Source organism: Cotesia glomerata, linkage group LG9 (genome assembly GCF_020080835.1).
Source record: "Cotesia glomerata isolate CgM1 linkage group LG9, MPM_Cglom_v2.3, whole genome shotgun sequence".
Taxonomy (NCBI): domain Eukaryota; kingdom Metazoa; phylum Arthropoda; class Insecta; order Hymenoptera; family Braconidae; genus Cotesia; species Cotesia glomerata.
The window spans coordinates 9,359,139-9,386,815 of record NC_058166.1 but is presented as its reverse complement, the minus strand read 5'-3'; the positions used below and the strand labels follow the sequence as shown (position 1 = coordinate 9,386,815).

The following is a 27,677-nucleotide window of genomic DNA, read 5'->3' as shown; positions in this document are numbered from 1 at the left end:
TTATTTGTTTTTTAGTTATGGAAGACGGTTGTTGATTGTTGATTTTTCTGTCAATAATTGATTGAAGAAATATTGAAAGATTTATTTGGATGAAATGTGTACACGTTTAGTTTTTAGTTAATAATTTTTAAATTCTAAGATATTGAAATTAATAGATTTTTTGGAGTAAAAAGGAAATTTTTGGAAAGAAAATTTAAGAAAAAATTCCCCATTTGAAAATTTTAGAAAATTATTAATGCAATTTTTTTTATAAATATCATTGTTCTAGAATATCATTGTATAAATATCAAAGCCATTGTTGTAGATGTCCGAAAATTTTTCTAAAAATTGTTATTAATTTTTTTATGACGAAAGTCGTAATATATATGCACTGAACAATTTTCAAAAACTTTTATGTAGTTTTTGTGTTTTTATTATAATTATTAAATTTAAAATTAATCAATGATTAACTGTCGATTAATTTCAGTATCACAAACTTCAAATCATTTTAGTTACTTCCACCTATTGTGATATTACAGTACAATAAGTCATTACCTAAGATTTTATATTTTTTTTTTTTAATCAAAAAAGATCTATTAATAAATGATGACGACTGGATATTAAAGTTTGAATACTATTATCAATTTTATAATACCATTGCTTAAAAACTGATTAATATTCTTATAAAAATAAAACTATTTAATTTCTACTTAAAATTTTATTAAATATATTGAAAGTTTAAATTAATTTTCAATCATATATTATTTTGTTTACAACAGTCCCATCATTTTCTTTCTTAACAAAATTCTATTGAATTCTTTTATGAATATCCAAAGTGAAGAATAAGAGACTTGCAAAGCTATCATTTATTAACCGCGAAGATATTCCTCTTCCGTGAAAAAACAAAAGATTCAAATAAAAGAAAATTTTTATTTCCTTTGGCCAAAAAAAATATTCTAAAATATTTGAAAGTATTATTACATTAACAGAGTAATAAGCATTAAATTTTCCAGTACATTAAAAAAAATAACTTAAGATACAAATAAAAGATTATCTCAATCTGATAACTCGGTATCAAAATAACTAAAGTACATAAATAACAATCGGAAAAATTTTTTTTTCTCTTATTTTATTTTTATTTGTCAACAAACCATTAAATATAAATATAAATACATTGTTAAGTTTATCGCCAATTAAACATTAACACTAATTTTTTATTTTATTTTTATATGCAGTTAAAGTAATGTAAGCGAAAAGTAACAAAAACAACAAAACATAATATAAATTTAATGAAGAAAAGAGTATATTATTGTAATAACTATTATTATTTTATAATAATATACACAGAAAGAAAGATTTCTTGACTGGAGAACAAAATTCTTGGCTCAAATAAATTTTCGGTCGCCCGAAGGAAGACCAAAGTTGTCTTGGCCGAAGTAAAAATTTTTCTTGAAATTCTATTCTTGGTGGTTTAAGTAATTTTTTCTTAATTCAAATTATCATAAATACTTGATACAAGAAATTTTTATATTTGATCAAGATTTTTAGATACTTTAGGGAAGCAGTGCCACCTACTTCAGCTAAGAAAAAAATTTTCTCATCTTGAGAAAATTTTTCTCTTGAATATTTGATACCCATTTTAGATTATTTTAGCGCGTAATTATACATATTGAATGAAAAAAAATGATTCAATATTATTTGATCTTCCCATTTGACATGTTAGTCAATAGAAATATTAATGAAAATTTACTATCAAGATATTTAATTTTTTGGAGCAAGAGAAAAATTTTCTCAAGACAAGAAAATTTACTTCTGTCAAAAACTTAATTTTTTGGAGCAAGAGATAAATTTTCTCCAAACAAGAAAATTTTCTTGACAAATAAATTGTCTTGGACCAAGAAACGTATTTCTTGAAGCAAGGGAATTGATTTGTTGGAATAAGTGAAATTTCTTGTGTCAAAAAAAAATTTTTTTTTCGCCCAAGTAAATAGTTATGAAGAAAAATATTTTCTTGGCTCAAGTGAACCTTTCTTTCTGTGTACTCTCATGTTTTGTTTTAAACCCATCGTATCACATCACACATCAGACATCAGACATCACACATAGCACATACATGGTTAATTTGTGTGCTATAACTAAAATTATGATTGCAATTTCTTCCTGTGTTTAAATACTAGAACACTTAACTTTATTTTACTTTACTTAAACTTGCACGTCTCGCGGTCACGCTCCAAAACTGTCTTATTGCTACTTCAATATTATAATATTTGTAACGGAGAATTATTTCACCGCTTAATGTATTATTATTTTTTCTCTTTCTTTTCTTATTACTCATCAATATACTTTTAGTAATTAGTACTTTTTACATTTTTTTTAAATTTCTTTAAATGAAGGAATTAATATTTATAAAAAAAATAATTATTGTTATTAGTAGTAATGAATAATAATATTATAGAATTTTTCAATTTGAAAATTTATGTATTTATGACTAAATTATCATAAAAAAATTTATTATGATTTGATGACGCAATGGACGACGTTTGTATAAAAATATACGGTTTGCTTAAAATTTTTAGCAGTATATAAACTTATAGAAATTTTTAATTATTTTCGAATGTAGCGTAATTAGAAATTACTCGAGGAATTTTTCTTTTCTTTGTCTAATTAATTTAATTTTTTTATTAATCATCCGAGAGTTTGTTTATTCGAAAGTAGCTAGTGTATCGTAGATATTAGTGTTAGTATATGGGCTTCTTCTTATTCTTGCTCACGTTTCCTCATTCAAGTATATCAGGAAACCCATACACACGTCTTGGGCATGCTTGCCATATAATAGATACGGTCCAGTTCTTTTTATGCATTTCAACACTAATTTTACATGATAATAAATTTTTATTTATTTATTTTGTTTCATGTTTATTATTATTTTTTTTTTGTAAAAAAAATGTATTTTAATTTTTATATATTCAATGTGCCGAGTCATACTTTTATTTGAATTGAAATTTTTTTTTTACTAGCTTAATAAATTGTTAAAATTAGTTATTCAATTTTTAGTTTGTAAAATTTTTAGATCTAATAAGATTTATAATATATCAATTTTATTTTTTATGAAAAAAATTTTTTATAATTATCTAAAATTATTTAATTTTTTTTAACCATATTAATTAATATAAAATTTTTTCAAAATTTTTCTATTGTACAAAAATTGTTTTAACTTGATCGTGAAATACTTTTAACTTTTGTAAGGTTTTTAAAATCTTTTTTTTTACAAATCATACTTTTAATTTTATAAAAATGTTAACATCCACTTAAAATTGTAAGAATTTTTTCTACCAAATTAATATTAATATTGTTATAATTTTTTGACTGTAGAAAAATATCTATAAAATTTAATGTTCGATAAACAATCGCATCACAGGTGATTAATTTCGGTGGACCACCCACATTATAATATCTTAATTTTAAATCTTATAAGATCTAATTCATTACCGAAATACAAAATAAAAAAATAATTTAAAAAAACCAGAAAATAAAATTTCTGCAATAAAAAAAATCATGAATACGAAATAAATAAATTTACCTTTAAAATATCTGGAATCATTAATAATCGCAATGATAAAGTATATATTTATATTAATTATGATATCTTATTCCGAATAATATATGAGACAATAACAAAAACATTCCCACGCTAAAACTTTTAATATATAAATCCATCTCTGTATAACTATTAATATGTAGTATAAACATGCCGTAGGCGAAATAAATTCAAAGTGACATTATATAAAGAACATTGAGACTTATTTCGTGCATGAGCTGTACACGATAAACGTGAGTTTGTATTATCCCTCATACTTGTACTCATACTTGATATAAGTATAATATAAATATATAAATACATAATGGTGAATAATGTAGCACCCACATACACGTACATACGTCATTTTTTAATTCATTTATTCGTCTACAATCGTGTCCACTCACGTAATTACATTTATATAAAGAGAGATGTCAAAGAAACTGTTTTAATTTTAAAAACATCTTAATCTTAATCGTTTCATTTTACAATCATTATTAATATAAATACTCTTGTTTGTTTGTTTACTTACAGTCGACGCTCTCTGTATTGGACCTCTCTGTATTTGACCGCTCTCTGTATTTGACCACATTCTTCCTCTGTATTTGACGATTTTACACAGCTCTTATGGATAAGGACGAGTCAAATACAGAGAATGGTCCTGTACGGGCGAGTCAAATACAGAGAGCGTTGACTGTATTAATTTATATTTTTTTCTCTTTTGCAGGTTTTAAATTACGTCAGTGATACAAGGGAAGAATAGGAGTTTGTTGTTTGAAGTTTTTTAAATAAACGGGATTTATTTTTGATAACTTAACAAACAAAACAGCAACATGTCATACACAAATCGTTTTCCCCCGACACAACACACCAGATACAGAAGCAGCTGGGGTCCATCTTCGGTATCAGCTTTCACACGTGCTGATGTACCGAGAGCTTCTCCTGAGGAAGAAGAATACGAGTTTTATCATGAGAGAATTCATTCCGCCCAAAACAGACAATTAATTCCATTGCAAGAGGATTTGGCTGATTGGATTAATAAAATTATTAGTGAGTATTTTCAATAATAAAATTTTAACTTCGTTGTTATTTTTTTAAATTAAAAACATTTTTATTTCAACTTTATGAGTTAATAGAAAAGATAAATAATAATAATAATAATAATAATAATAATATTTTTTTCTTTAATAAATATTTTAGGAGTCATAGTGATTTTTATAGTGATTAGATAATAATTACTACTTAAGATACTATATCTCCGAAAATATTGAGGATAACCCGACGGTATGAATAATTTTTGTTAAGGAATCTTGAAAGCTAAAATTTTGGTCTCCTATGATTTTATGATCAAATTAATATTTTAGGAGTGAATAATTACAGAAAGAGCGGAAAAGCGGGGATCAGGTTTAGGGTTGGATATCTCAATTAAAACGCGTAATTTATTATCAAAAATAACACTAGTAATTTATTTACATTAATTACACTCAATATTTAATATTTTTAATAGCGGATTGTTAAGATAAAAGCGGATTTGTAAATTACAGCGTGGGTTGCAAAAGCGAAGCCGGTTGACACGTGGTTGAACACTTTGCCGGCACTGAAAAAGCGGTGAAATAAATGCACTGATAACACAATTTACCTATAACAAATTAAAGCGAATTATTAGCGGTTAATTTAAGCAATTTAAATTATAAAAATAGCGAAATGCGGTTAATTAACAATAAGCGAAAGTAAAGAAATACTAATGGCGACTTGATGCAGCGAAAGCGTAGAAGCGAAAGATAATAATGATAATTCGTCTTCTTCCTCGTTGACTTGGAGAAGAAGGCTAATGCGCATGTCCAGCGAGAGCGATAGCCAATCAATAATTCGTTCTATTGATGTCGACATCGATAGCCAATAGTAAAATTCAATACATGTGGCGTGATCGAGCGGTCGATTGGCGCAAGCGTGTGAAAATTAGCGGGAACGAGCGCTTGTCAGGTGCGTATTGTAAATTTGGGGAGCCCACAGTGACGTAGTGCTCACTAAGTGGGCCTGTTCACTGAACATTCTCCCCGGCGTTGGCGGCTGCGTCGACAAGATCATCCTCTTCATGCGTCAGTGGCAAGACACAAAGCTTTGTAATTGGGCGTACCAGCTCTGTGTTAACTGTCTTCACAGTTACCACGCGGATTTGTCCATCTGCTCCTGGATGGACAGCAATCACTTTGGCTAATGGCCACTTGGTTGGCGGAAGATCCTCAGTGGTGATCAGTACAACTGAACCCACTTTGATCTGGTTGCGTTGATGATGCCACTTTGAAATGGCCTGGTAGCGGTGGATACAGTCCTGGTAGTAGCGTTTCCAGAAATGTTGCACCATTTGCTGGACTTGTTCCCAGTGCGAGAGCCGAGCAGGTTGTAAATCTGTCAGCGATGGCTCTGGGACTGCGGTCAATGACTGTCCGATTAAGAAATGACCTGGAGTTAATACAGCCAGGTCAGCAGGATCTTCATTAAGCGGTGTAAGCGGTCTGGAATTCAATATGGCTTCAATTTGAGCCAGTAGCGTCGAATACTGCTCAAGCGTCAATAGCGAGTCTCCGATTGTTCTTCGGAGGTGAAATTTAATAGATTTCACAGCGGCTTCCCATTTTCCTCCAAAATGTGGAGCTCCAGGCGGATTGAATTTCCAGTTCGTGCCATCTTGCGCGATCAGACTTGATAATTCTCGTAATGTGCGGGATCCTGCTGCGAATAGTCGTTTCAGCTCTTTTTCTGCTCCTACGAAATTGGTTCCACAGTCAGAATATAGCGTGTGGCAGATACCTCGGCGACTAGTGAAGCGGCGATAAGCGGCGATGAAAGCGGCAGCGGTGTAGTCAGTGACTAGCTCTAGATGAACAGCTGAGCTGAACATGCATACAAAGACAGCAATCCAGCCTTTGTATGTTTTTGCTCCACGTCCTTGAAACGTTTTTAGCGTGATGGGTCCAGCATAATCGAGTCCTGTATGCAAAAAGGCTCGAGTTGGCTGTACTCGTGCGGCAGGTAGTTGACCCATCAGCTGTTGAGCGCGTTCTCCACGATGTCTCGTGCAGATAACGCAGCGTAAAATAAATGATCTGACTGGAACACGGCCTCCAATGATCCAGACAGTCTTGCGTAAGTCAGCGAGCGTAAGCTGAGTACCTCCGTGAAGCGTTTTGCGGTGCGAATCATCAATCAAAATTGATGTAAGCGGTGATTGTCGCGGTAGAATCGCTGGATGCCTCTCTTCTGGGTCCAGCAATGCGTTTTTCAAGCGGCCACCGACTCTCAGGACCCCCTGATGGTCGATGAACGGAGTCAGCTTAGTGATGCTGTTATTTTTAGGCAGACCATCACCATCTTGTAGCGTGTGAATCTCTCTAGCGAAGTATTGTCCTTGAGTGAACTTAATCAAGGTCAATTTAGCGCGCTCCAGGTCTGATGGAGTAAGCGGGTAGGCCAGCGAAGATTGTGGAACTCTTTTGAAGCGGTCGATGACACGATGCCAGATGCTGAGCTTCCTAAGTAATGGAAACAGCTGCGAGTAATGCGATAGTAATTGTTGGAGAAGGCAATTTTCTGCTTTCCAAGTTACTAATGTCAGACCTTGGCGTTCTTCTCGATGCGTTGCGTTGTCGGTTGGAGGCTCAAGAGTGGGCCAAGAGGATTCTGGTTCATGAAGCCACGTAGGTCCATGCCACCAGAGAGCGTGTTGCTTTAGTTTTAGCGTAGGTATACCTCTTGAAGCGCAGTCAGCTGGGTTTTGTTTTCCTGGAATAAATTTCCAGGAGACATCTCGAAGCGTTTCTTGGATTTTTCCCACTCTATTGCGGACGAATGTCTTCCAGCGGATTGCTGGACTTTTAATCCATGCGAGAGTCACGGCGGAGTCAGTCCAGAGATTGATCCTGACATTTTCAAGCGACTGAACTTCTTTAACATGAAGTATCAGTTGTGTTAGCAACCATGCGGCAGATAATTCCAAGCGTGGGATTGTCATGGTCTTCAGCGGTGCTACTTGCGTTTTTGAACACAAAAGTGAGACCTTTGTGTTCCCATCAGCGTCAGTGACTCTCAAATACACAGCGGCAGCCATAGCGTTCTGCGAAGCGTCTGAGAACCCGTGCAATTCCATAGTTGCTCCGGGTGCTATATTATTCCAGCGTGGAATGCGGATTGACTCTATGTTGCGGAGATCATCGCGGTATCCAGTCCATTTGTGTATGAGTGATGGTGACAGTTGTTCGTCCCATGACACTCTATCTAACCACAGATCTTGCATGAAGATCTTGGCTTTGACTACTATTGGTGCGAGAAGTCCTAGCGGGTCATACAGCTTAGCGATTTCAGACAAAATAGCTCTTTTTGTCTTTGGCGTCTCTTGCGGTAGCGTGTACTTGAACTGGAGAGCGTCAGTGCGTGAATTCCAGTACATGCCCAGGACTTTTACTGGTGCATCACTGATTTCTTTAAGAGGTGTATCTAGCTGCTTTTCTTGAGCGACTTCAGCGAGTAATTTTAGACTATTGCTAGCCCATTTGGCAAGCGGGAAGCAGCCTGCTGCACACAGTGCTTTTGTTTGCACTGCAACCTCTATAGCGTCTTCTTCATTGTCTGCTCCACCGTAGATGTCATCTACGTAGCGTGTATCCAACATTGGAGCAACAGCTAGCGGAAAGCGGTGTCCTTCATCCTTCACAAGTTGAATGAGCACACGTACAGCGTCAAAAGGTGCACTAGCGGTTCCGTATGTGACTGTCTTGAGACAGTAAGCGTCTACCAGGTCATTCTCATCTGTCCAGAGAATGCACTGAAGCGGCCAATCAAGAGAGTCGACCTCAATCTGTCTGAACATCTTGGTGATGTCAGTAGCGAATAGAATTTTATTGCAGCGGATTCTCAACATCACGTCAAAAATGTCAATTTGCGTTTTGGGTCCTGCGTGAAGAATATCATTCAATGAAATTCCTGTAGATGTTGCACAGGAACCATTGAACACTGTGCGGAGCTTCGTAGTGGCACTATCAAGCTTCAATACCCCATGGTGAGGCAAGAAGTAAGCGTTTGCGGGCAATTCGTTGATTGGAACTCGTACCATGTGTCCTAGTTGAATATATTCTGCCATGAATGCATGATACATGTCAGAATAATCCTTTTCTCGCGACAAGCGAGTTATTAATCTGCGGAGTGACCCCATGGCTGCGTTAATAGAGTCGCCAAGTTGACTCTCGGGAGCTTTAAGCGGTAATCTCACTACATAGCGTCCATCAGGCTGTCGATAATGCGTTTGACGAAAGTGAACTTCACATTCGTCTTCCTCAGCGTCGTTGAGCGATGAAATTCCTGATGGAACTTCTTCCTGTTCCCAAAACTTAGCGATAGCGTCTTGTAATTCTGTATCAAGTGACGCATGTAATGCTGCGTGTGATGTTGAAGCGGGTTTAGCGGTGACAGCTCCATAAATAATCCAACCAAGCGTGGTGGGTTGTGCAATCGGAGCATTGTGAGGTCCTCGTTTAATCTCTGCGTTCATGATCTGTGCGGCTGGTGATGCACCTAGAATGATGTCTACAGGATGCGGCTGTAGATAATGCAGATCAGCTAGTTGGAGATTCTCCAGATGCGGCCATTTCGGATCAGCGATCACGAACGATGGAAGATCTACCGTCAGTGTTGGTAGGATATGCATGCTGACATGCATTGATGCGGTCGTACACAGCGAACGAAGCTCAATTGTGCTCACACCTAGTGAGCTTCCTGCGGAGACATTGCCGATGCCCTTGAGCATGACCATGTCACGCTGTAGCGGTTGTCCGAGCTTCTTGAAGAGCGTCTGTCTCATAAATGAGAGCTCTGAACCTTGATCAATCAAGACTCTGGCGGTGATTGGATTGCCATGATGCGGGCGGACCTGGACTAAGGCGGTAGCTAGTAATACTTGAGCGGAAAGCGAATCTGAAATAATCAACAGTTAATGTTGAGTTATAAGCGGTCTGATGGAACTTTTAGTTACCTTGTGCGGTGTCAACTTGTTGCGGTGAAGCTGATTTAGGCGGTACTTCTCGGTGAATAGAAGTGTGATGGCGTAGACTGCACTTCCTGCAGCCCTGAGCAGTCTTACAATCAGCTACACGATGTGGGCCCAAGCAATTGTAGCACAAGCGGTATTTCTCGACAATGTCGATTCGTTCCTCCACAGTAGCGGCCTTGAATGTCGGGCAAAACAGCATGTAGTGCTCCTCCGGGCACAGCGGGCAATTTCTCCTGGGCTTTCCCTTGTATTGAGCAGCGGTGTATGAAGATCTTGTCTTCGGTTGTTTGTCGTTGCGGGACCCACCTGATTTATGATTTTCAGGTTGCTTCTTGGGCTCAGAAGCTGGCTCCAAGTTCTCCCAAGCTCTGACTTTGGACTTGAGGAACTCGTGAAGTTGCGTATAGGTCGGCATGATATCAGTTAACCCAAGACTAGTCTCCCAGTCCTCTCTTACAGCGGGTGGCAAGCGGCGCAGCGTCAGGTGAATGATCATTAAGTCCCAGTTGTCAACTGGAACTCCTTGAGCCTTGATGGAGTCCAAAGCTTTTTGATTGGATAAAAGCAAGGCGTCTAATTTCGCGGCTGATCGTGCGGGAACTGACTCTCCTATCAATAGATCTTCAAGATGTGATGCCACTACGCGGCGAGGATTCGAATAGCGGCTCTTCAGGAGATTCCAAGCGGGCTCAAATGAATCATCAGTGGATGACATGTTTCCAATAAGCTGGTGGGCTTCCTTTTCTGTGAAGGTTTTCAAATAATGCATCTTCTGACTGTTTTTAAGAAGAGCATTGTCAATAACAATGTCAGAGAATAGCTGACTAAATGATCCCCAGCGCTTAAAGTCTCCAGAGAAGCTCTGGAGCTTAATTTTGGGAGTCCAGTACCCGATGAGCCTCCCAAGAAGGCGGTGCTGTGCATAGCCAGGTTTTGTTGCGTTTGTGCGGCTTCTCTGGCATCAATCTCCTGCTGAATGACGTCTTTGCGGGTGGCTATGCGGGTCTCCAAGATTGCATAGGTGGCGTGAGCGTTAGTATAATGATTCCCGACGTGGTACTCGTGTTCAAGTACTTCCGGGTACGTCTCAAAGATCAGCGAGTTTAAGTTAGTGATGTCCAGCCAAATCTTGGAGCTTTGTGTTGCCACTGACTCAATAGCGGTGATCGTAAGCGAGTTAAGCTCCTCGTTAGTTAAGCGATCCACCATGGCATACAAAGCATCCAGGTACTGCTTTTGCATAGCAATAGCAGTTTCAAACTGCATTGCGGTGTTTAATGTAGGACCGAGATCGAGTTTTCAGTCAATTAAAGCGGAAAGTTCAGCGTACCGGTGTACGAATGACTACCAGGAGCAGCACCCGATGTGCTCTGCGATGCTCCTGACACTCGACCTTTCCTAGCGGGATTACACTTCACTTAACACAGCACAATTTTTAGCGGTATAATTAATTAATTTAATTGAGATAGAGCCAGCCTGATCCGGCTCGAGGGACCAATGAATAATTACAGAAAGAGCGGAAAAGCGGGGATCAGGTTTAGGGTTGGATATCTCAATTAAAACGCGTAATTTATTATCAAAAATAACACTAGTAATTTATTTACATTAATTACACTCAATATTTAATATTTTTAATAGCGGATTGTTAAGATAAAAGCGGATTTGTAAATTACAGCGTGGGTTGCAAAAGCGAAGCCGGTTGACACGTGGTTGAACACTTTGCCGGCACTGAAAAAGCGGTGAAATAAATGCACTGATAACACAATTTACCTATAACAAATTAAAGCGAATTATTAGCGGTTAATTTAAGCAATTTAAATTATAAAAATAGCGAAATGCGGTTAATTAACAATAAGCGAAAGTAAAGAAATACTAATGGCGACTTGATGCAGCGAAAGCGTAGAAGCGAAAGATAATAATGATAATTCGTCTTCTTCCTCGTTGACTTGGAGAAGAAGGCTAATGCGCATGTCCAGCGAGAGCGATAGCCAATCAATAATTCGTTCTATTGATGTCGACATCGATAGCCAATAGTAAAATTCAATACATGTGGCGTGATCGAGCGGTCGATTGGCGCAAGCGTGTGAAAATTAGCGGGAACGAGCGCTTGTCAGGTGCGTATTGTAAATTTGGGGAGCCCACAGTGACGTAGTGCTCACTAAGTGGGCCTGTTCACTGAACAAGGAGTTATAGCCATTTTAAGGATAATTAGATAATAATTTGCTATTTAATTGAGAAAATTTATTAAAAATAATTATTTTTGCAATAGAAGAAAAGAATGCCGTAATTGATATTTTAAAAATATACACGAAATCGATATTTGACGGTGTCGTGCCATCATTGTCACGATACGAAAACAGAAACTAAAAATATTAAAAAATAAAAAAGAGTTCTTACTCTACAGCTGTAATACAATACAGCTCGCAGCTGGTCGACGTCCCGATATAATGGAGCTAACGAAACTTTTTTATTGAATTATTGGATTATTGGTAAAAAAAAAAAAAAAACGTAACTAGTAACGAGTAACGAGTGCTAAAAATAATTTAGCTACATTACTTTTAATGAAACTTTTTCCTATTATTAATAATTGATTATTCAGTCGCTCACGGGAATTTTCACGAGGAATTAAAATAACGTAACACTTTATTACGTGTAGTCAAATAATAAACTTTCAATTGTAAAATAATATCCTTATCAAATCAATGAGTTAGTTAGTTATTTAATGAGAATAAGTTTTTATTTACGCAATATTTTCCAATCCTGTATTACATTTATACGTTTTCAATTAAATTAGATAATCATTAAAAATCTTAAACTATTTATTTATTTATTAACTAAATTATTTAAAAAAAATTGATCTTACACTGAAACGTAAATCATTTAAAAACTGATGTTATTCGGGTAAATATTTGTGGAGTTAATCAGCCAATTTTTCAGAGTAAACAGAAAGAGTCAATAAAACTACGCCCATAATTGTAATCCGAACGAAAACAGTTTCACTGTAAAAAAATCGCGCCAAGTCCACGTTCATAAGACTATTAAAAAAAAAATTTTTATTTCTTTACAAAAAGATATAAAATAAAAAATTAAAAAATCCAAGTAACCGATATGGTTGTATATGATTTTTGGACATTAAAAAAAATTTTGTTGTAAATTTAAAAATTAAAAGAAACAATTTTGGAACGTATTTAGTGTGCGTGGTTACGAAATATTTCACTTTTTATGAAATTCCTAAAATCTATCTACTAGGACTTTTAAAAAAAATTGAAGTACACAATGACACACACCAAGTACGTTCCAAAATTGTTTCTTTTAATTTTTAAATTTACAACAAAATTTTTTTTAATGTCCAAAAATCATATACAACCATATCGGTTACTTGGATTTTTTAATTTTTTATTTTATATCCTTTTGTAAAGAAATAAAAATTTTTTTTCTTAATAGTCTTATGAACGTGGACTTGGCGCGATTTTTTTACAGTGAAACTGTTTTCGTTCGGATTTCAGTATTTTTTGTAATTATAATAAAAATTTGCAATTGGTACCAACTTAAATCTCAAGTTGGCTGCATTGTTTATAGCAAACTATCCCCTTGAAGCTACAGTTTATGTAAAAATAATTGCAGCGCACCCTGGCGGGTGTAGATGCAAGCTGTGAAATTTATTTTTTTAACTGTAGTTTCCCATCTATTGGACTATCACCATGCATTCTCGAATTACTTAGTCTGTGGCATGTCACTTTTTACATCGAAAAAAAGTCAGGATCGAAATTTTTGAGCTTGCTATAGTTTGTGCTGATAAAATTTAATAATTTCAAGTAGATTAATTGTTATAATTGAATATAATTAATTGATATCAGTAAAATAAAGTATGAATTACTGTTATAATATAAAATTTAGGAACAAGAAGTACCGTAGAATTAAATAAAATTTTGCAACCTCGAAATACCGTTCTGCTTACAGTAAACACACTCGGTAGTCTGGCGCTCCGTTTACAACGGATTTGAACGGAACTTGGCGCCAGATTCTACCGAATCTGTGGATCTAAAAAATTTTTATTTTCAATTTTTTTAATTGCAGATCAAATTAAAAATTTACATCAAAATAATTTGAGAAAAATTTTTTCTTAAATTTTCACGTCCAGTATTGAGTGTGTAATTATAATTATTTAAGCAGAGATTTGTGAAGAATTTAATTGCTTTGAATGACAATGAGAAGAAAGAAAAGGCAATTTGCAAAGTAAAATCTTAGAAATATTGAAAGAGGAGAAAGTAAAATTTCATTGAGGATTGACGCTAAAATTCTCATTGTTAAACTCTATTAGGCAATATACTCGAGGACACTGACAACATATAAATACATATAAGTATATACTAGAGTGATTACATTGTAACCGCCTTTGTCAGCGTTTAAAGTTTATAGAGATCCGTTAGTATGATAGAATCTCAAAAGAGTAAAGACTAAAGGCTTTTATAACGCGAGTGAAGTAATGTAATGAGAGCAACAGAGAAATAAAGAGAGTATGTATGTATGTATTGCATATATATATATATATATATATATATATATATATATATATATATATATATATATATATATATATGTATCACATAAACTCTCGTTTTACTCTCATTGTACGCTTCCTGGGTCAGATACTTAATTTACATTAACTTATATTCACTCTCGTTACTATTATACTTGTAAGTGACTTTGCGATCGTGAGAATATTCGATCTGTAATCACTAATCATATCTACTCTTACTCTCATAATCGTGATCTATCCTCTACATTAATATTTTTATTTTTAATAACTTATTAACTATACCCTGTGTCCTATACCCTATACTCAACAAAAGATACTGATGATACTGATAATAATGATAATTATAGTCATTTTTTTGTTTATTTATTCAATATTTACAATAGCTTAAGATTTATCATTTACCCCTTGTAATTTAAAGATTTTACATTAATTTTTTATTGAACTATTAATTAAACGGAAAAACGTTTGTAAAATCTTTGTATCGCTTCATTTGCGAATCTTAAATTTTAAATTGTAGGAAAAATATTGCATTGAAGATATGTATTTAGTTTTCAAATGGGCAATTTATAATTGTACATATATACTTAGATTTCATTTGTTGTACATGATATTTTAATTTAAGTAAGAATTTATAAATGGGGCATTCCATGCGAAATGGGAAAATAACTAAAATATTAAAATTTCTCTAATTCATTTTAATTTAGTCCTAATTCATTATTAAAAGTCTATATTTTACTAATTTGTAAAGAAAATTTTTTTTAATTAATAAGAAAATCAATTTTTCTCTTCTAGTAACTTTTCAGCCGTACTAACTTGTATCCGGGTCAAATGTTGTTTTAATAGTTTTAATAACAAATTCATTTAATGTTTGTTATAAACTAACATTTATTATTATAGTTTTAAGAACAAATTTTGTTTATGTTCGTTATTAATTAACACCTAAGTTTATCAAGATCGTGTTGTCAGCATTCTAAATCCTTTATTTATGTTTTTTAATTAGTTTTTTTTAATTATCCTAAATAATTTATAGTTAAATATATAAACAATAATGTTTCTAAGATTGAAATAATATAAAAGTCTTTTTAATAAACAACTTGATGTAGACATTTTGTATTTGTCCCACCAGTCATAAATGCCTGTCCCACCAGTCACAATAAAAACAAATTTTTTTTTTTTTAATTGTTTCTACGTAGGTAATCAGTCTAATTCTTCATAATATTCAATGTTTGTAAGATTAATTTTGTATTGAAAGGGAAGTATTTTTTAAAAGTTTAGTGGTCGAACTGAAATTGGACTTTAAGTATACCTTTGGTAAGAGAGAAGGATTTTTCTTAGTATCACCAGTCACACTCAGTCAAATGATAATTACGAGAAACTTAAAAAGTAATGGAGATTTTTGACAAAGGGATGTTGTTAATTAGTTATTCTTCTATATTATAAGATAAATTTTGCCATAGTATAAGTTTCAGTCACATAATTGTAGCTTATAATTGACGAAATTCCAGAGTCAGATGTCCCACCAGTCACTATGGAATGCCCCAGATGTAATTTAAGAAACTTTTTAGGTTAAACGAATTCGTATTTCAAGGAAAATTAATCGTTGTTTGTTTAATAGCATTCGCATTGTTGAGCATCAGCTTTCTTGATATATGAAAGAATTTTTTTTTCACTTAGAAAATTAATTGATGGTTAATGGTTTTTAGAAAAATTCTTAATATTATTATCGAAATTGAAATTATTATTTTTATTAGTATTATTTTGAAAAAATTTTTATAATTAAATGACAAATCATTATTTAGTTACTCTAAGAATGAATATATAACTTCTGTAATAATGTTATCAAAAAATCATAAGAGCTCAAAATTGTAGCTTATAAAATTCCTTATCAAAAATATTTTCATATTATCGGGCTTTCTTTAATACTTTAAGAAATGTTGTGACTTAAGTAGTGCCGATGCATTGTTAAAAAAAATTATTATCTAGTCACTATAATAATGGTCATAACTTCTGAAATAGTGATTTTTGGAAAAAATTAAAAGATTCTAGAGTTGCAGCTTAAAAAATTTTCTACAAAAAATATTGCTACACTATACGGTTGTCTTTAATGTTTTTGAAGATATAGTATCTTCAATAGTGGTCAATATCATTGTAAACTTATCATAGCTCCTAAAATATTTATTTAAAAAAAAAAATGTTATCATTTTCTTAAAAAATCACTAAAAATAATTCGACTTAATAATCATATCGATTTAGCCAAAATTCATCTCATTACATAGTTTTCATATAATTAAAAAAAAAAATAAAAAAACTTTTAAATAACTTCAAATATCGTTAATGTTAAAAACAGTTCACAAAAAATTTACCTTTTTTTGAAAACAATTTTTTTATTGAAACATTTAATAATTTCAATCAAAATTAAAATAAGAATACAATCAATCACAAAAAACTGAGAGAAGTTATAAAAATCCAAAAGTCCACGCCCTTATATGCCATTGAACTATACAAAAAAAATGATTTCAATGCATCTATAATTTATAGAGTAAACTGGGGAAAGTCATTTATTACCTTTGACATGAGAAGAATACCAATTCAAAAGATCGATAGACAACATGAATGATAGAAAAATATCAAAATAAAATTTCTTCATCTTTAAAAATAATAATAATAAAAAAAATGAACTTTAGGTAGCTAAAGGGTACCGCAGCATTTTATAAACTCAAAACATTATTGTTGCAACTCTGACTCACCGGATGTAACTCGGCCCACCCCGCGACTAACTTCCTTCATTACACTCGTCATGTCCCTTTTAACATCCGTACTCCTGATGACTTACTGAGTATGGAATAGAAATGTTCAGAAACGAATAAAAAATGTCTTATAGTCTTCTTTAGATATAGATATAGATATTGATAATGATGTCCATAAAATGAGCGCGAAAAAACAAAACTATAAATCTTAGAACATAGAATATGACTTGAATAATTATTTAAATAGTACAACAGATAATAAATAAATGTTAATTTGTAAGATAATTGTTCATGGTTGATTTGATTGTTTATTTAGAGTGTAATGATATGTGAAATAGAAATGTAATCAAGTGTGTAAGAGGTGGCCTTGAAATCAAAAGTTGCATCTAGGTCAGCGAGTTATGATTATTGCGTGTAATGTAATGTTCATTTTTAAAATTCGCCATTATATTATGTTATATTGAGTACGAAAGAAGGAGATAAAAAAAAGCGGTCTTGACTTATAAGTACAAGAACCTTTATTATGTATTCACTGATGACTTCTTAATAAGATTACACATATATACTCTAAGGTGATATATTATTATAAGACTCTGCTAAGTACGAGAAACGTCTTTGTTAAATATACAAATTTCGATGTCGAACTTCCTACGTCCTTTTTATTATTTTTATTATTTAACATTTACCACGCGCATACTCTCAAATCTTGAGAATAATCACAGTTTATTGATTTTTATGTACAATGTCTTAATAATTTTTTTATTCATTCAAGAAATTCTTGATGCTCAATATTTTATTTCTTACTACTATTTCAACTTTTTTAAATAAAATTTTTCTATTATTAATTTTATAAGTTTTGGTAAAAATTTCGACGATTTTTTTGGCTTAAAAAATCGAAAATGGACATTTTTTTTTTTTTTTAAATTTCATTTAAAACTAATTGTGAGGTGTTAGACATATTGTTAGCTGATAAAACAAAAAAAAAAATAATAAAAACTAAACAAATTTTTAAAAAATTTGATTGACCTATGACTTAAAATTTTTTAGAAAAATTTGTAAATTTTGACTTTTGATCAACAAATTTCTAAGTGATGTACGAATTTTTCACCACTTATGTGTTTTTTTTCTAGTATTTCAAAAGTGGAAAAATAAAAAAAAGTTTTGTCGATGGGTTGATTTTTCAAATATTTTTTTTACTGTTTTAAGAAAATTCCGTTTTTGGTTTGATTAATAAAAAATTTATTAAAAAGCAGAAAAATTTTTTTACTTTTAACTTTCAAAATACTTTCATTAAAAAGAAAATTTATTAAAATTTATGAACTAATTAATAATTGTTTTTAATTTTTTATAGACGTGGATTATATAACCGGCGATAATTTCTTCGATACTCTAGATAATGGAGTAATAGTATGCAAATTAGCACGAGTTATTCAAGAAAAAGCTCGTGCCGCTATTGACGCCGGATTAGCCAAAGGAGTAAGTGTTATGTTATTATTATGTTAATTACACTATTACATCTGATATTAAAAAAGTACAATATATACATGTATATTTATATACATAATTTGTATTAAAGTTATTTATTTATTTATTTTTTTATAGCCGGTACCAGTAATCCGCGGCCGTTGTTGGGAAAATGCAGCCAGGCGTAGCTTTTTTTCCCGTGACAACATGGAAAACTTCATCCAGTTTTGCAGACGGTTAGGTGTGCACAACAATTTATTGTTCGAAAGTGATGATTTGGGTAAGTACTGCGAATTCTTCAATAAATATTAAATATTCAGTCATTTAATTATATTACTAATTTTATAATTATTACTTATTAATTATGTTCTCGTTGATTTGTTTTAGTACTTCATGGACAGCCACGTAATGTCGTGCTGTGTTTATTGGAAGTAGCGCGATTAGCTTCGAAATATTCTTTAGAACCACCAGGACTGGTACAATTGGAACGTGAAATTGCTGAGCAAGAACGAGAATTACATTGCATGTCTGATAGTGGAATATCTCATAGTAGTTTAGTTTCATGGCAATATCAACCCCCGTCACCGGTTCCTTCACCTCTACCACCCAAGGAAAAAATAAAACATAGCTGGTAGATTATTTTTTTATTATTTTTAATTACAATATCAAAGGGTTGTCACTTAATATAAGAATTGGGAAAATTTGATTTTTCTTTAAATCGTAAAACTTTTTTTAATTTTGTTTGAAATTTAGATTTAAGTAATTATTTAGTTTCACGATTTATAATACTTCAACTCTTAGAAATGATTATTGCGATTTTTTTCTTTTTAATTTCATCAAAAATAGAATAATTAAAAGTGAAAAAATTTTCAAAAGTGTCAATTTCTCCATAAAAAAAAACTGTTTATCGAGAAAATGATAAATAAATAAAAAAATTGTTATTTAAAAAAAAATTAAATAAATTCAGTCAACTGAAATTGTGATAAATATTGAAAGCTTTAAAACTAATTAGAAAAAATTTTTTTCAAATTTTTATTATTATTGGTGTGGATTTTTCGTGAAAAATAATGTTTTCAAATTATAATTTTTCAATTTTCTATACAAAAAAAAAAATTACTCAAATTCTTACATCAAATTTTTTTTTCTATATTAAAAATAATTTACTTGTTAAAAAAATTCTTGAAAATTTTCAGAAGTTGCTATTTTATTTTTAATGAAAATTACAAAACTAAATTGGAGTGAAGTCTAAACATAAAATAAAAATAAAAGGTAATGGCATAAATAGTTATCGACTGAATGAACTGCTTGATACGGGACACAAGTACTCTTGAAATAACACCAATAAGGGTGTGTATACAATAACGCATAAGTATAAAAGTGTACTGTAATGCAAGAAAGAGCAAGTAAAGATTTTGTGTAACACAGTACTATACTATCAAGTATAAAGTATTAAATATAGTTATATTAAATATAGTAGTGTTGACAATTACTAATACCAATTATGTTTATATTTATAAACATAATTTAAGCGGATGTAGGCGCAATTTATTACTATATTTATAAAGTTAATTAAAAATTTAAGTTGCCGTGAAAAGTAAAAAATAAAAGAAGATAAAGAAAATGAATGAATGAATTATATTTTATGTGCAGCTCGGCGTCTGAAATTACCACGATGACTTTATGGATTAATCCGACACCACCGACGACACCACTGGAGCCTCCGACGGAAATGCGTCGCTCAGTGAGCGATAATGGACCAACTGGCAGCGACGGAGTACCGAGTGACACCACTGAGGATGATTGGTCACGCGGGAGCGCTGAAGATCCGGATGAGCTTCCGTCCCCAGTCAGCTCGCCGTCACCAGCAGAACCGCCGGAACATGTTGGACCAATTACTGAACTTGACAGAAAAGTAAATCAATCATAACTCATACTCATTATTCATACCAATCATTTTTTTCTTTTAAATTATACATATCATTTTATTCATTCCAAAACATCGTCGGATGCTCATCTGAAAATTAAAAATAAATTAATCAAAATTTCTTCGATAATTTTTTTTAGTTTGTTCGGTTTGTCGACGAGGATACTCAGTCGCCAGGAAAATTAATCTCAAATCCACCTGTACTAACAGTTATTTTTTTTCTTGTCTTCTCCAAAAACGTTGAAACCTTTCAAGCATTAAATTATTTATTATTGTAATTTTTAAGGTACGGCGGGCTGCAGAAGCTATTCATAGACTTTGTCAGTGTTCAAACGAGAAGTGTTCCAAGTTGAAAGTACGGAAAGTCGGCGAGGGACGGTATAACATTGCCGGGCGCAATGTCTTCATTAGGGTAAAGAGCTTTTTTTTAATTAAAGTTATAATAATAATAGTAACAAGGATGCATGAGAACTCATTTTTATACACAATTGAATTTTTAATGACTACTTGGAGTTTTTAACTTCCCGCTACGAAAATCAAAGATTTTCAAAAATCGGGAAGTTATTGTTTTCACCCCGTTTTACAAAAACCGAGTTTTCATCAGATCTCGACGTTTGAAGGTCACAGGAAGCTTCCCTGACTATCCCCGCGAGGTTGTCACGGTCTGTATGTGTGTGTGTGTGTGTGTGTGTGTGTTTTTTTTTTTGGTTTTCTGGGGGGGGGGGAATCCTTTTTACGGATTCTAGGCATAGCTGTTTGGCCTGGATATGTGGCGACTCGACGCAGCGTCATACTAACTCGACACTAACGCCCCTACCCACTAAACCCTAAACCCCTTTTCCTTCTTTCCTCTAATCCCTCATGGAAACCGCCGTCAGGCATTACTTCGTGAAGGGAGGATCTAGCTACTGCTCTTCCTTCTGGTGGCTAAGGTGTTAACTATCTTCCTTCTATCTTCTGCTATTTGCTCTTTTTCTTTCGGTGGAACGCAAGTCTTTAAGGACTTCTGTTGCAAACGTGTTGGTAGCGTTCCAGGCAGCTTCTGATGACAACATTGCTTCTACTAGTGAATCTGGTTGCATTCTCTGGTTCAGGATCCTCTCCAGTTCTTCACGCTGTGGATCGAAACGAGGACATACAAAGAAGACGTGCTCCGCGTCTTCAGCAGCTCCTGGGCAGGACGGGCACTCCGAAGAGTCATCGTGCTTAAAGCGGTGTAGATACTCTCGAAAACACCCATGTCCCGACAACATCTGCGTAAGATAGTAATTGACCTCACCGTGATTCCGGTTAAGCCAAATGTCGACCCGAGGTATGAGACGGTGCGTCCACCTACCCTTCTCTGCAGCATCCCATTGTAGTTGCCATCGGCCTATGCTCTTCTGCCGTTCTTCAATTCTAAGTTCTTCCGGGCTCAGTGCAGTTGACCTTTTTCGTTGGTAAAGGGCCCGTCTTTCCTCTGCTAGAACTCTAAGAGGTAGGGTTCCAGCAATGACGCACACTGCTTCTTCTGATATAGTGCGGAAGGCACTAGCTACTCGTAGGGCACTCAGTCGGTATATTGGTCCAGCTTTTCTCCATGATTCTTGGGTTTCCAGTGCATCAGCCCAAATGGATATTCCGTAAGTGAGCACTGATGTGACTACTGATGACAATAGTAGCCTCCTGCTCTGCATTGGGCCTCCGATGTTAGGCATCAGCCGTGCGAGACTAGCCCTCACTACTGACGCTTTGGCACTGACATGTTCCACCTGCTGTTTGAAGTTGAGTCGTGCATCCAGCATCACTCCCAGATAACGGATAAATGGTTGTGATGTGATTTCTCGGTCACCGACATTAATCTTAATTGTTTCAACTTCTTTTCGGCTGGTAATAAGCACTGCTTCGGTCTTCTGCTTGGCCAGTTGTAGGTTCACTGTATCCATCCACTGGTTGATCTTCTCAAAAGTGATGTCAAACAGATGTTGAATCTCGTCGAGGTGTTTGGCGACGATCACTGCGGCAACATCATCCGCATACGCTACCAGTTTGACACATCTTGGAAGCTTCAGTCTCAGGAGCCCGTCATACATGATATTCCACAGAAGTGGACCAAGAACAGAGCCCTGTGGCACACCACCGGTTATATCATACTCTTTTGGACCATTCTTTGTATCGTATTTATATCGTTGTCTGCCAAGAGTGGGTCGACTACTGCATCTATTCGCTGATGGATGATACGCTCAAATATCTTACCCGCCGTATCTAGCATGCAGAGTGGTCGGTAAGATGACGGTTCTTCTGGCGGTTTCTTTCCTTTAGGTAAAAGTACTAACCGTTGCTGTTTCCACTTACGAGGAAAAGTCCCCTCCTTGAGGCATGCGTTGTAAGCGTCTAGAAATAATGTTGGTGCTGCCTTTATGATGGTTTTCAAGGCTATATTAGGGATTCCGTCCAATCCCGGCGCTTTATTATTTCCTACCCGATTACAGGCCTCCAACAATTCTTCTTCAGTGACAGGTGGAATGTCGTCCAGTTCATCTTGCGTTGACTGATAATTGAGACTGTGTTGCTGTGGAAACAGCGCAGTGACGATTTTCTGAAGGAGTTGGGGACACGTAGGTGACGGCATTTGTTGTTTCTTCAGGTGCGTCATGACCACCTTATACGGCCGACCCCACACGTCTTTGTCGACCTCGTATATGAGCTCTTTCCAGCATCTTCTTTTGCTCTCTTTTATGGCCTTATTAAGTTCATGACGAGCTTTTTTGTACTCTGCGATCAGCACTGCAGAGTAAGGTCGTTGATAGCCACGCTGTGATATTCTTCTCTTTCGATGACACTCTTTACGGAGGTTGCTGATATGATCATTCCACCAGTGTACCGCAGGTCTTGAATTCATAACACGTTTGCGAGGCATACTGGCATCACAAGCTTGTGTTACTCGCATCATCAGAGCCTTAGTATGTTCTTCTGCACATCCAGTCTCTATCGGATCACTATCGAGGGCTGTTAGCAATACTTCTGGGTCAAGAGATTTCACCTTCCAACCGACGGTGTTAAATTGCTTGATGGGCCCGGGAGGTTCTGGTCGTTTGACGTTTCCCAGAGTATCGCATGATGGTCACTGGCAGTGTAGATGTCCAGTACCTTCCAGTTAGTGTTACCTTTAGCAAGGCTGGTACTGACAAAAGTGACGTCTACAATCGAGCTTGCGTCACCTTTGGTGTAGGTCGGCGTGTCACCACTGTTGAGCAAGACTACATCTAGTGTAGAAAGAGCTTCTAGCAGCTCTCTTCCTCGTGCATTAGTCTGCTTACTGCCCCAATCCACTGCCCAGGCGTTAAAGTCCCCGGCTATCGCCACTGGATGATGTTGCTTCGCGTCCTCGGTCAGTCGATCCAAGAAGTCAGTAAACTCAGCAATTGAGAGGCTAGGTGGTGCGTAGCAGCTGTAAAAACGGATGCCATCTACTGATGCTGCTACAAAGCCAGCGCTGCCATTGGTAGCTACACTCTGGAAAGGGAGCTTACCACAAGCCCAGATCACAGCTTTCGTGGTGATATCCGTCTACCAAGGTTGTCCAGCTAAATGTTTATATGGCTCCGATAAAAGCACAACGTCGAGCTTTAATTCCCGTACTGTCTGCATAAGCAGGTCATGCGCAGCTTCGCAGTGATTGATGTTAAGCTGCAGTATCCTCATGTTCGTTTATTTGTCAGCTTCTGGAGTGCTTCTTGGAAGACTGGACATCGGCCAGAACCAGACCGGTGAGCAGTGTCCTGAGAGCCAGGTTTTTCCGCACATAACGCACATTTCACTTTATTTTGGCATTGAGCAGCTTGATGACCTGTTTGCCCACATTTGATGCAAAGCCCAGATCGGTCGACTTCGCTTTTACATTGAGCAGTAGTGTGCCCAAAGTGCCAGCACTTATAGCATCGTAATGGTGTCTTAATTGCTCTGACACGGCAATTTACCCAGCCAATCCTTATTTTGCCTGTCTTTCCAAGTATCTTCTGCACTATTGCTGCTGGCAATCGTACCGAAGCAGTTTGAGTACCTCTGTAGGCCGGACGAATTTTAATGACATCTTCAGGTATTTCGTAGTCATTTCCAGCTGCCTCTTGTAAGGCCTTCCGGACATCGTCTTTAGTTGTTTCGTCGTCAATGTCCCGGATTTCAAGCTGTTCCTCTGGGCCTTTACAGATGACTTGCGCTTCTTCTTTAAGGATGCTCTTGATGGTCTTCAGCAAAGCTTGTCCTTTGTCTGCGGTCTTTCTGGAAAGCGTAATGAGCATATTCCCATCATTCGTCTTTTGAACCTTGTCAACGACGTCACGGGTCTGATCTGGTGGGACATCTTTTTCAATCCGACGCAGTATCTCGGCATATTTAGCCTTCTCAACGGGTCGAATAATTAAGGCATCTGGTTTGGTGAATTTTCGCGGTTTTCCTGCTTAGGCTCCGGCCGAGATTTGTTCACCGGTTGTTTTGGTAACCGCTCTCTCGCTTGCTCCTTCTTCTCCTTCTTGGATTGGACCTTCTGCCATTCAGTCACCTCTTTTTTCCGGCGTTCTGCACTGCCGTGTTTTTCGGAGGGCTTGGTTTCAGGTCCTTTTTCTTCACAACTTGGCAGATCGTTGGGTCGGGAGAAGATCGATCTTTTCTCTTAGTTGACTTGCTGCTAGTTCTGATTCTGTCTTCCGCGACTGATTCACCGTCACCTTCGGCTCCAGTGTCCATTGCTTCTTCATTCACGATAGTTGCTTGAATGCTTCTCTCCGGTGTAGTGCGAGAAGTGCGTCGTACTGTTAAACACCATTCTTCATCAAGTTTCTTGAATCTCTGGAGGGCATTGGCTACGCTGGTCGTCTTGGTCTTAATCTCCTTGTGGATATTGACCTTAGATTGGATGAAGTCATTTAGCTCACTGGTCAGCTTTTCAAGGCGTTCAAACGCTTGCGACCGCTTCATTTCAGCGCTTGCTTCAATCGCTGCTTGTTGGGCATGAGGCCCGTTTTCACTATTGTTGTTTTCCTGAATTTTACTCATACTTTTAAATTCACCAGCGCATCGTACGGAGTGGAGCGGGTTGTCATAACTAGGAACGGGTGTACCCTCGGAGATAGTACTCCTACCCCAGTTCCCTGAGGCCTAGCCGACACTTAGCCAGCCCCGGAATACACGGACGGACTAGACTCGCTCGGAGCGGTGAAAATTCCGATCTCTAACACTCACTGCGTACTTCCTGATCAAGGCCCGAAGTGGCTGGCTCCTGATCCACTGCTGCAACTTACACCTCGGCAGAGCAAGCTCACATCAGCCGTGGCCCCCCGCATCGTCGGAAATAATCGACACGGGTTCCAGACACTCCCAGTGAGTTACAGCAGGGAACGATCGTCTTGTTAGGTCAGTTAGTGCGACCAACCCATTAAAGGGGAGTTTTGTCCACGGGAGCGTATTTTGTTTGGTTATTTTGCTTGGCTCCTACCCGCTGTACCTCATCAACTAAGAGATTAAGTGTCATCCAAGGACAGCGAGCGTTCTCCCATCCGCTCGGGGAGACGCGCCCGGTAGCAGTATCTCTTCTGCCCCGAGTGTGTGTGTGTGTGTGTGTGTGTGTGTGTGTGTGTGTGTGTGTGTGTGTGTGTGTGTGTGTGTGTGTGTGTTATCTAGACACTGTAAAAATTACAATAACTCTTGAAATATTTGTTGAAGAGAAAAATATTATTATTTTTTTTTACTGTTATTATTATAAAGTATGTTTATTTTTAGCTTCTAAAGGGAAGGCACATGATGGTAAGAGTTGGCGGCGGATGGGATACGCTGGAGCACTTTTTGTCAAGACATGACCCGTGTCAGGTGAGGGTCCTCAGCCGTGAAAGCACACCGCCTCCTCACACAACCGCCAAGCACACAAATTTTCTCCACATACGTGCTAAATATCGCAGCTCACCCACAGAATCAATCTCAAGACGTTAATTGCACAGTGCCTATATCAATACCATTAAATTAATCAATAATCAATACTCAATTGGTCCATTATTAATAGTAATAATATCAATATTATTATTAGGCATTAATAGTATCTTCATTATATATGCAAACAGCTTTATATAATGTAAGAAACAAGAAACCATCAGCATATTAATTAATTAATCAGCCAATTAATTAATTAATCAACTCTCAGTTATCATCTCGCACGTCCAAATTAATGTAGTTCACATTTGCCTAACTTTAATATATCATTTAATATATCAGTACAGTATATATTTATACATTAGTATATTTATATATTATACTCGCAATATTTAATATCTATATTTATAAATATTTTTCCATAGTCATGTTGACGGATTTTATATTTAAAATTAAATGTATACATCTATAGAAAGATCCAATTTTCTATACATAAGAGCAATATTTTTTTTGTCTCTAACGTACTTTAATTGTAGTTATTAATTAGTCATAAATACATGTGTCTTGATAATTGCTCAATCTGAATTGTTTACATAAATGTGATAGTAATTTTTTTTTATACTTCTATTCATCTTTTTAAAAAATTTGGTGAATTTCAATACGTGAATTTATTTAATTTTTTACCAATGAATAGCAGTTTTTTTTTAAGAAAATTTTTCTTAGAAAATTGAATATAAAAATGTTAGATATTAGTATTTAAAAAAAAATCTTTTGAAATTAATAAATTGATATCAATAAAAAGGCACGTAATATTCAAACTTCTCGCTTAAAAGCGATTTATTTGCACACAAATAAATGCAATCAGTACAATTATTAGATATATTTATATATAAATATATTAATTGCTTACATTTAGCTTTTGTACTTTTATAAAAAACGAATTAGAGCTAGAATTTAGTAATTAATTTTATACGTATTTATAATAATAATAATAATAATAATAATGATGGTTATAATTAATAGTAACATTAATGCTAGCAATAATAAAAGTTATTTATTAATTTATGTAGTTGTATATAATTGATAAACATTTTTCAGAAATGCAGGAATAAAGTGTTTAAGGAAATACCAAAGCTAAGAATTTCTAAAAAAGTTATGTCTGCACGTTGAGGCTAATTACGTTAAATAATTGTATTTTGATTTACATTATTATTAACAATATAATTTTTGTCATCGATAATCAATAATCAATAATTATTGTATTAATTAATATTATTAATTAAAATCAGTATCTTCAATTTGGCCATTTAATTATTTAATTAATAAATAATTAATATTAATAACTTCTAATGCTAATAGTTTATTTATAAATATTAATGTATAATACATTCTAATTTACATGAGATAAGTTTATTAAAATATTTGTTATATTATTTTCTGTTGATTAATAAAAATTGTCATTAAAAAATTCATTAATGTTTTTTCAATAAATAAAACTCGTT

The 27,677-nt window shown here is 34.8% G+C and overlaps 1 protein-coding gene across 9 annotated transcripts in view; it reads left to right on the top strand.

Annotated features, from left to right (window-relative positions):
* Positions 1-27,647, top strand: part of LOC123271860 (growth arrest-specific protein 2-like) — a 29,750-nt gene extending 2,103 nt beyond the window's left edge. For 7 of the 9 annotated variants that reach the window (XM_044738380.1, XM_044738381.1, XM_044738383.1 and 4 more), the window contains 8 exons: positions 4,284-4,606; positions 18,238-18,362; positions 18,489-18,630; positions 18,738-18,981; positions 20,001-20,262; positions 20,415-20,483; positions 20,561-20,686; positions 26,032-27,647. In XM_044738380.1, the coding sequence (XP_044594315.1) occupies positions 4,390-4,606; positions 18,238-18,362; positions 18,489-18,630; positions 18,738-18,981; positions 20,001-20,262; positions 20,415-20,483; positions 20,561-20,686; positions 26,032-26,238 (1,392 nt within the window). In that variant the 5' untranslated portion in view covers positions 4,284-4,389 and the 3' untranslated portion in view covers positions 26,239-27,647. The remainder of the gene's footprint in view (positions 1-4,283; positions 4,607-18,237; positions 18,363-18,488; positions 18,631-18,737; positions 18,982-20,000; positions 20,263-20,414; positions 20,484-20,560; positions 20,687-26,031) is intronic. The other 2 variants (XM_044738384.1, XM_044738385.1) reach the window with 2 other exon arrangements.
* The last annotated feature ends 30 nt before the right edge of the window (positions 27,648-27,677 follow it).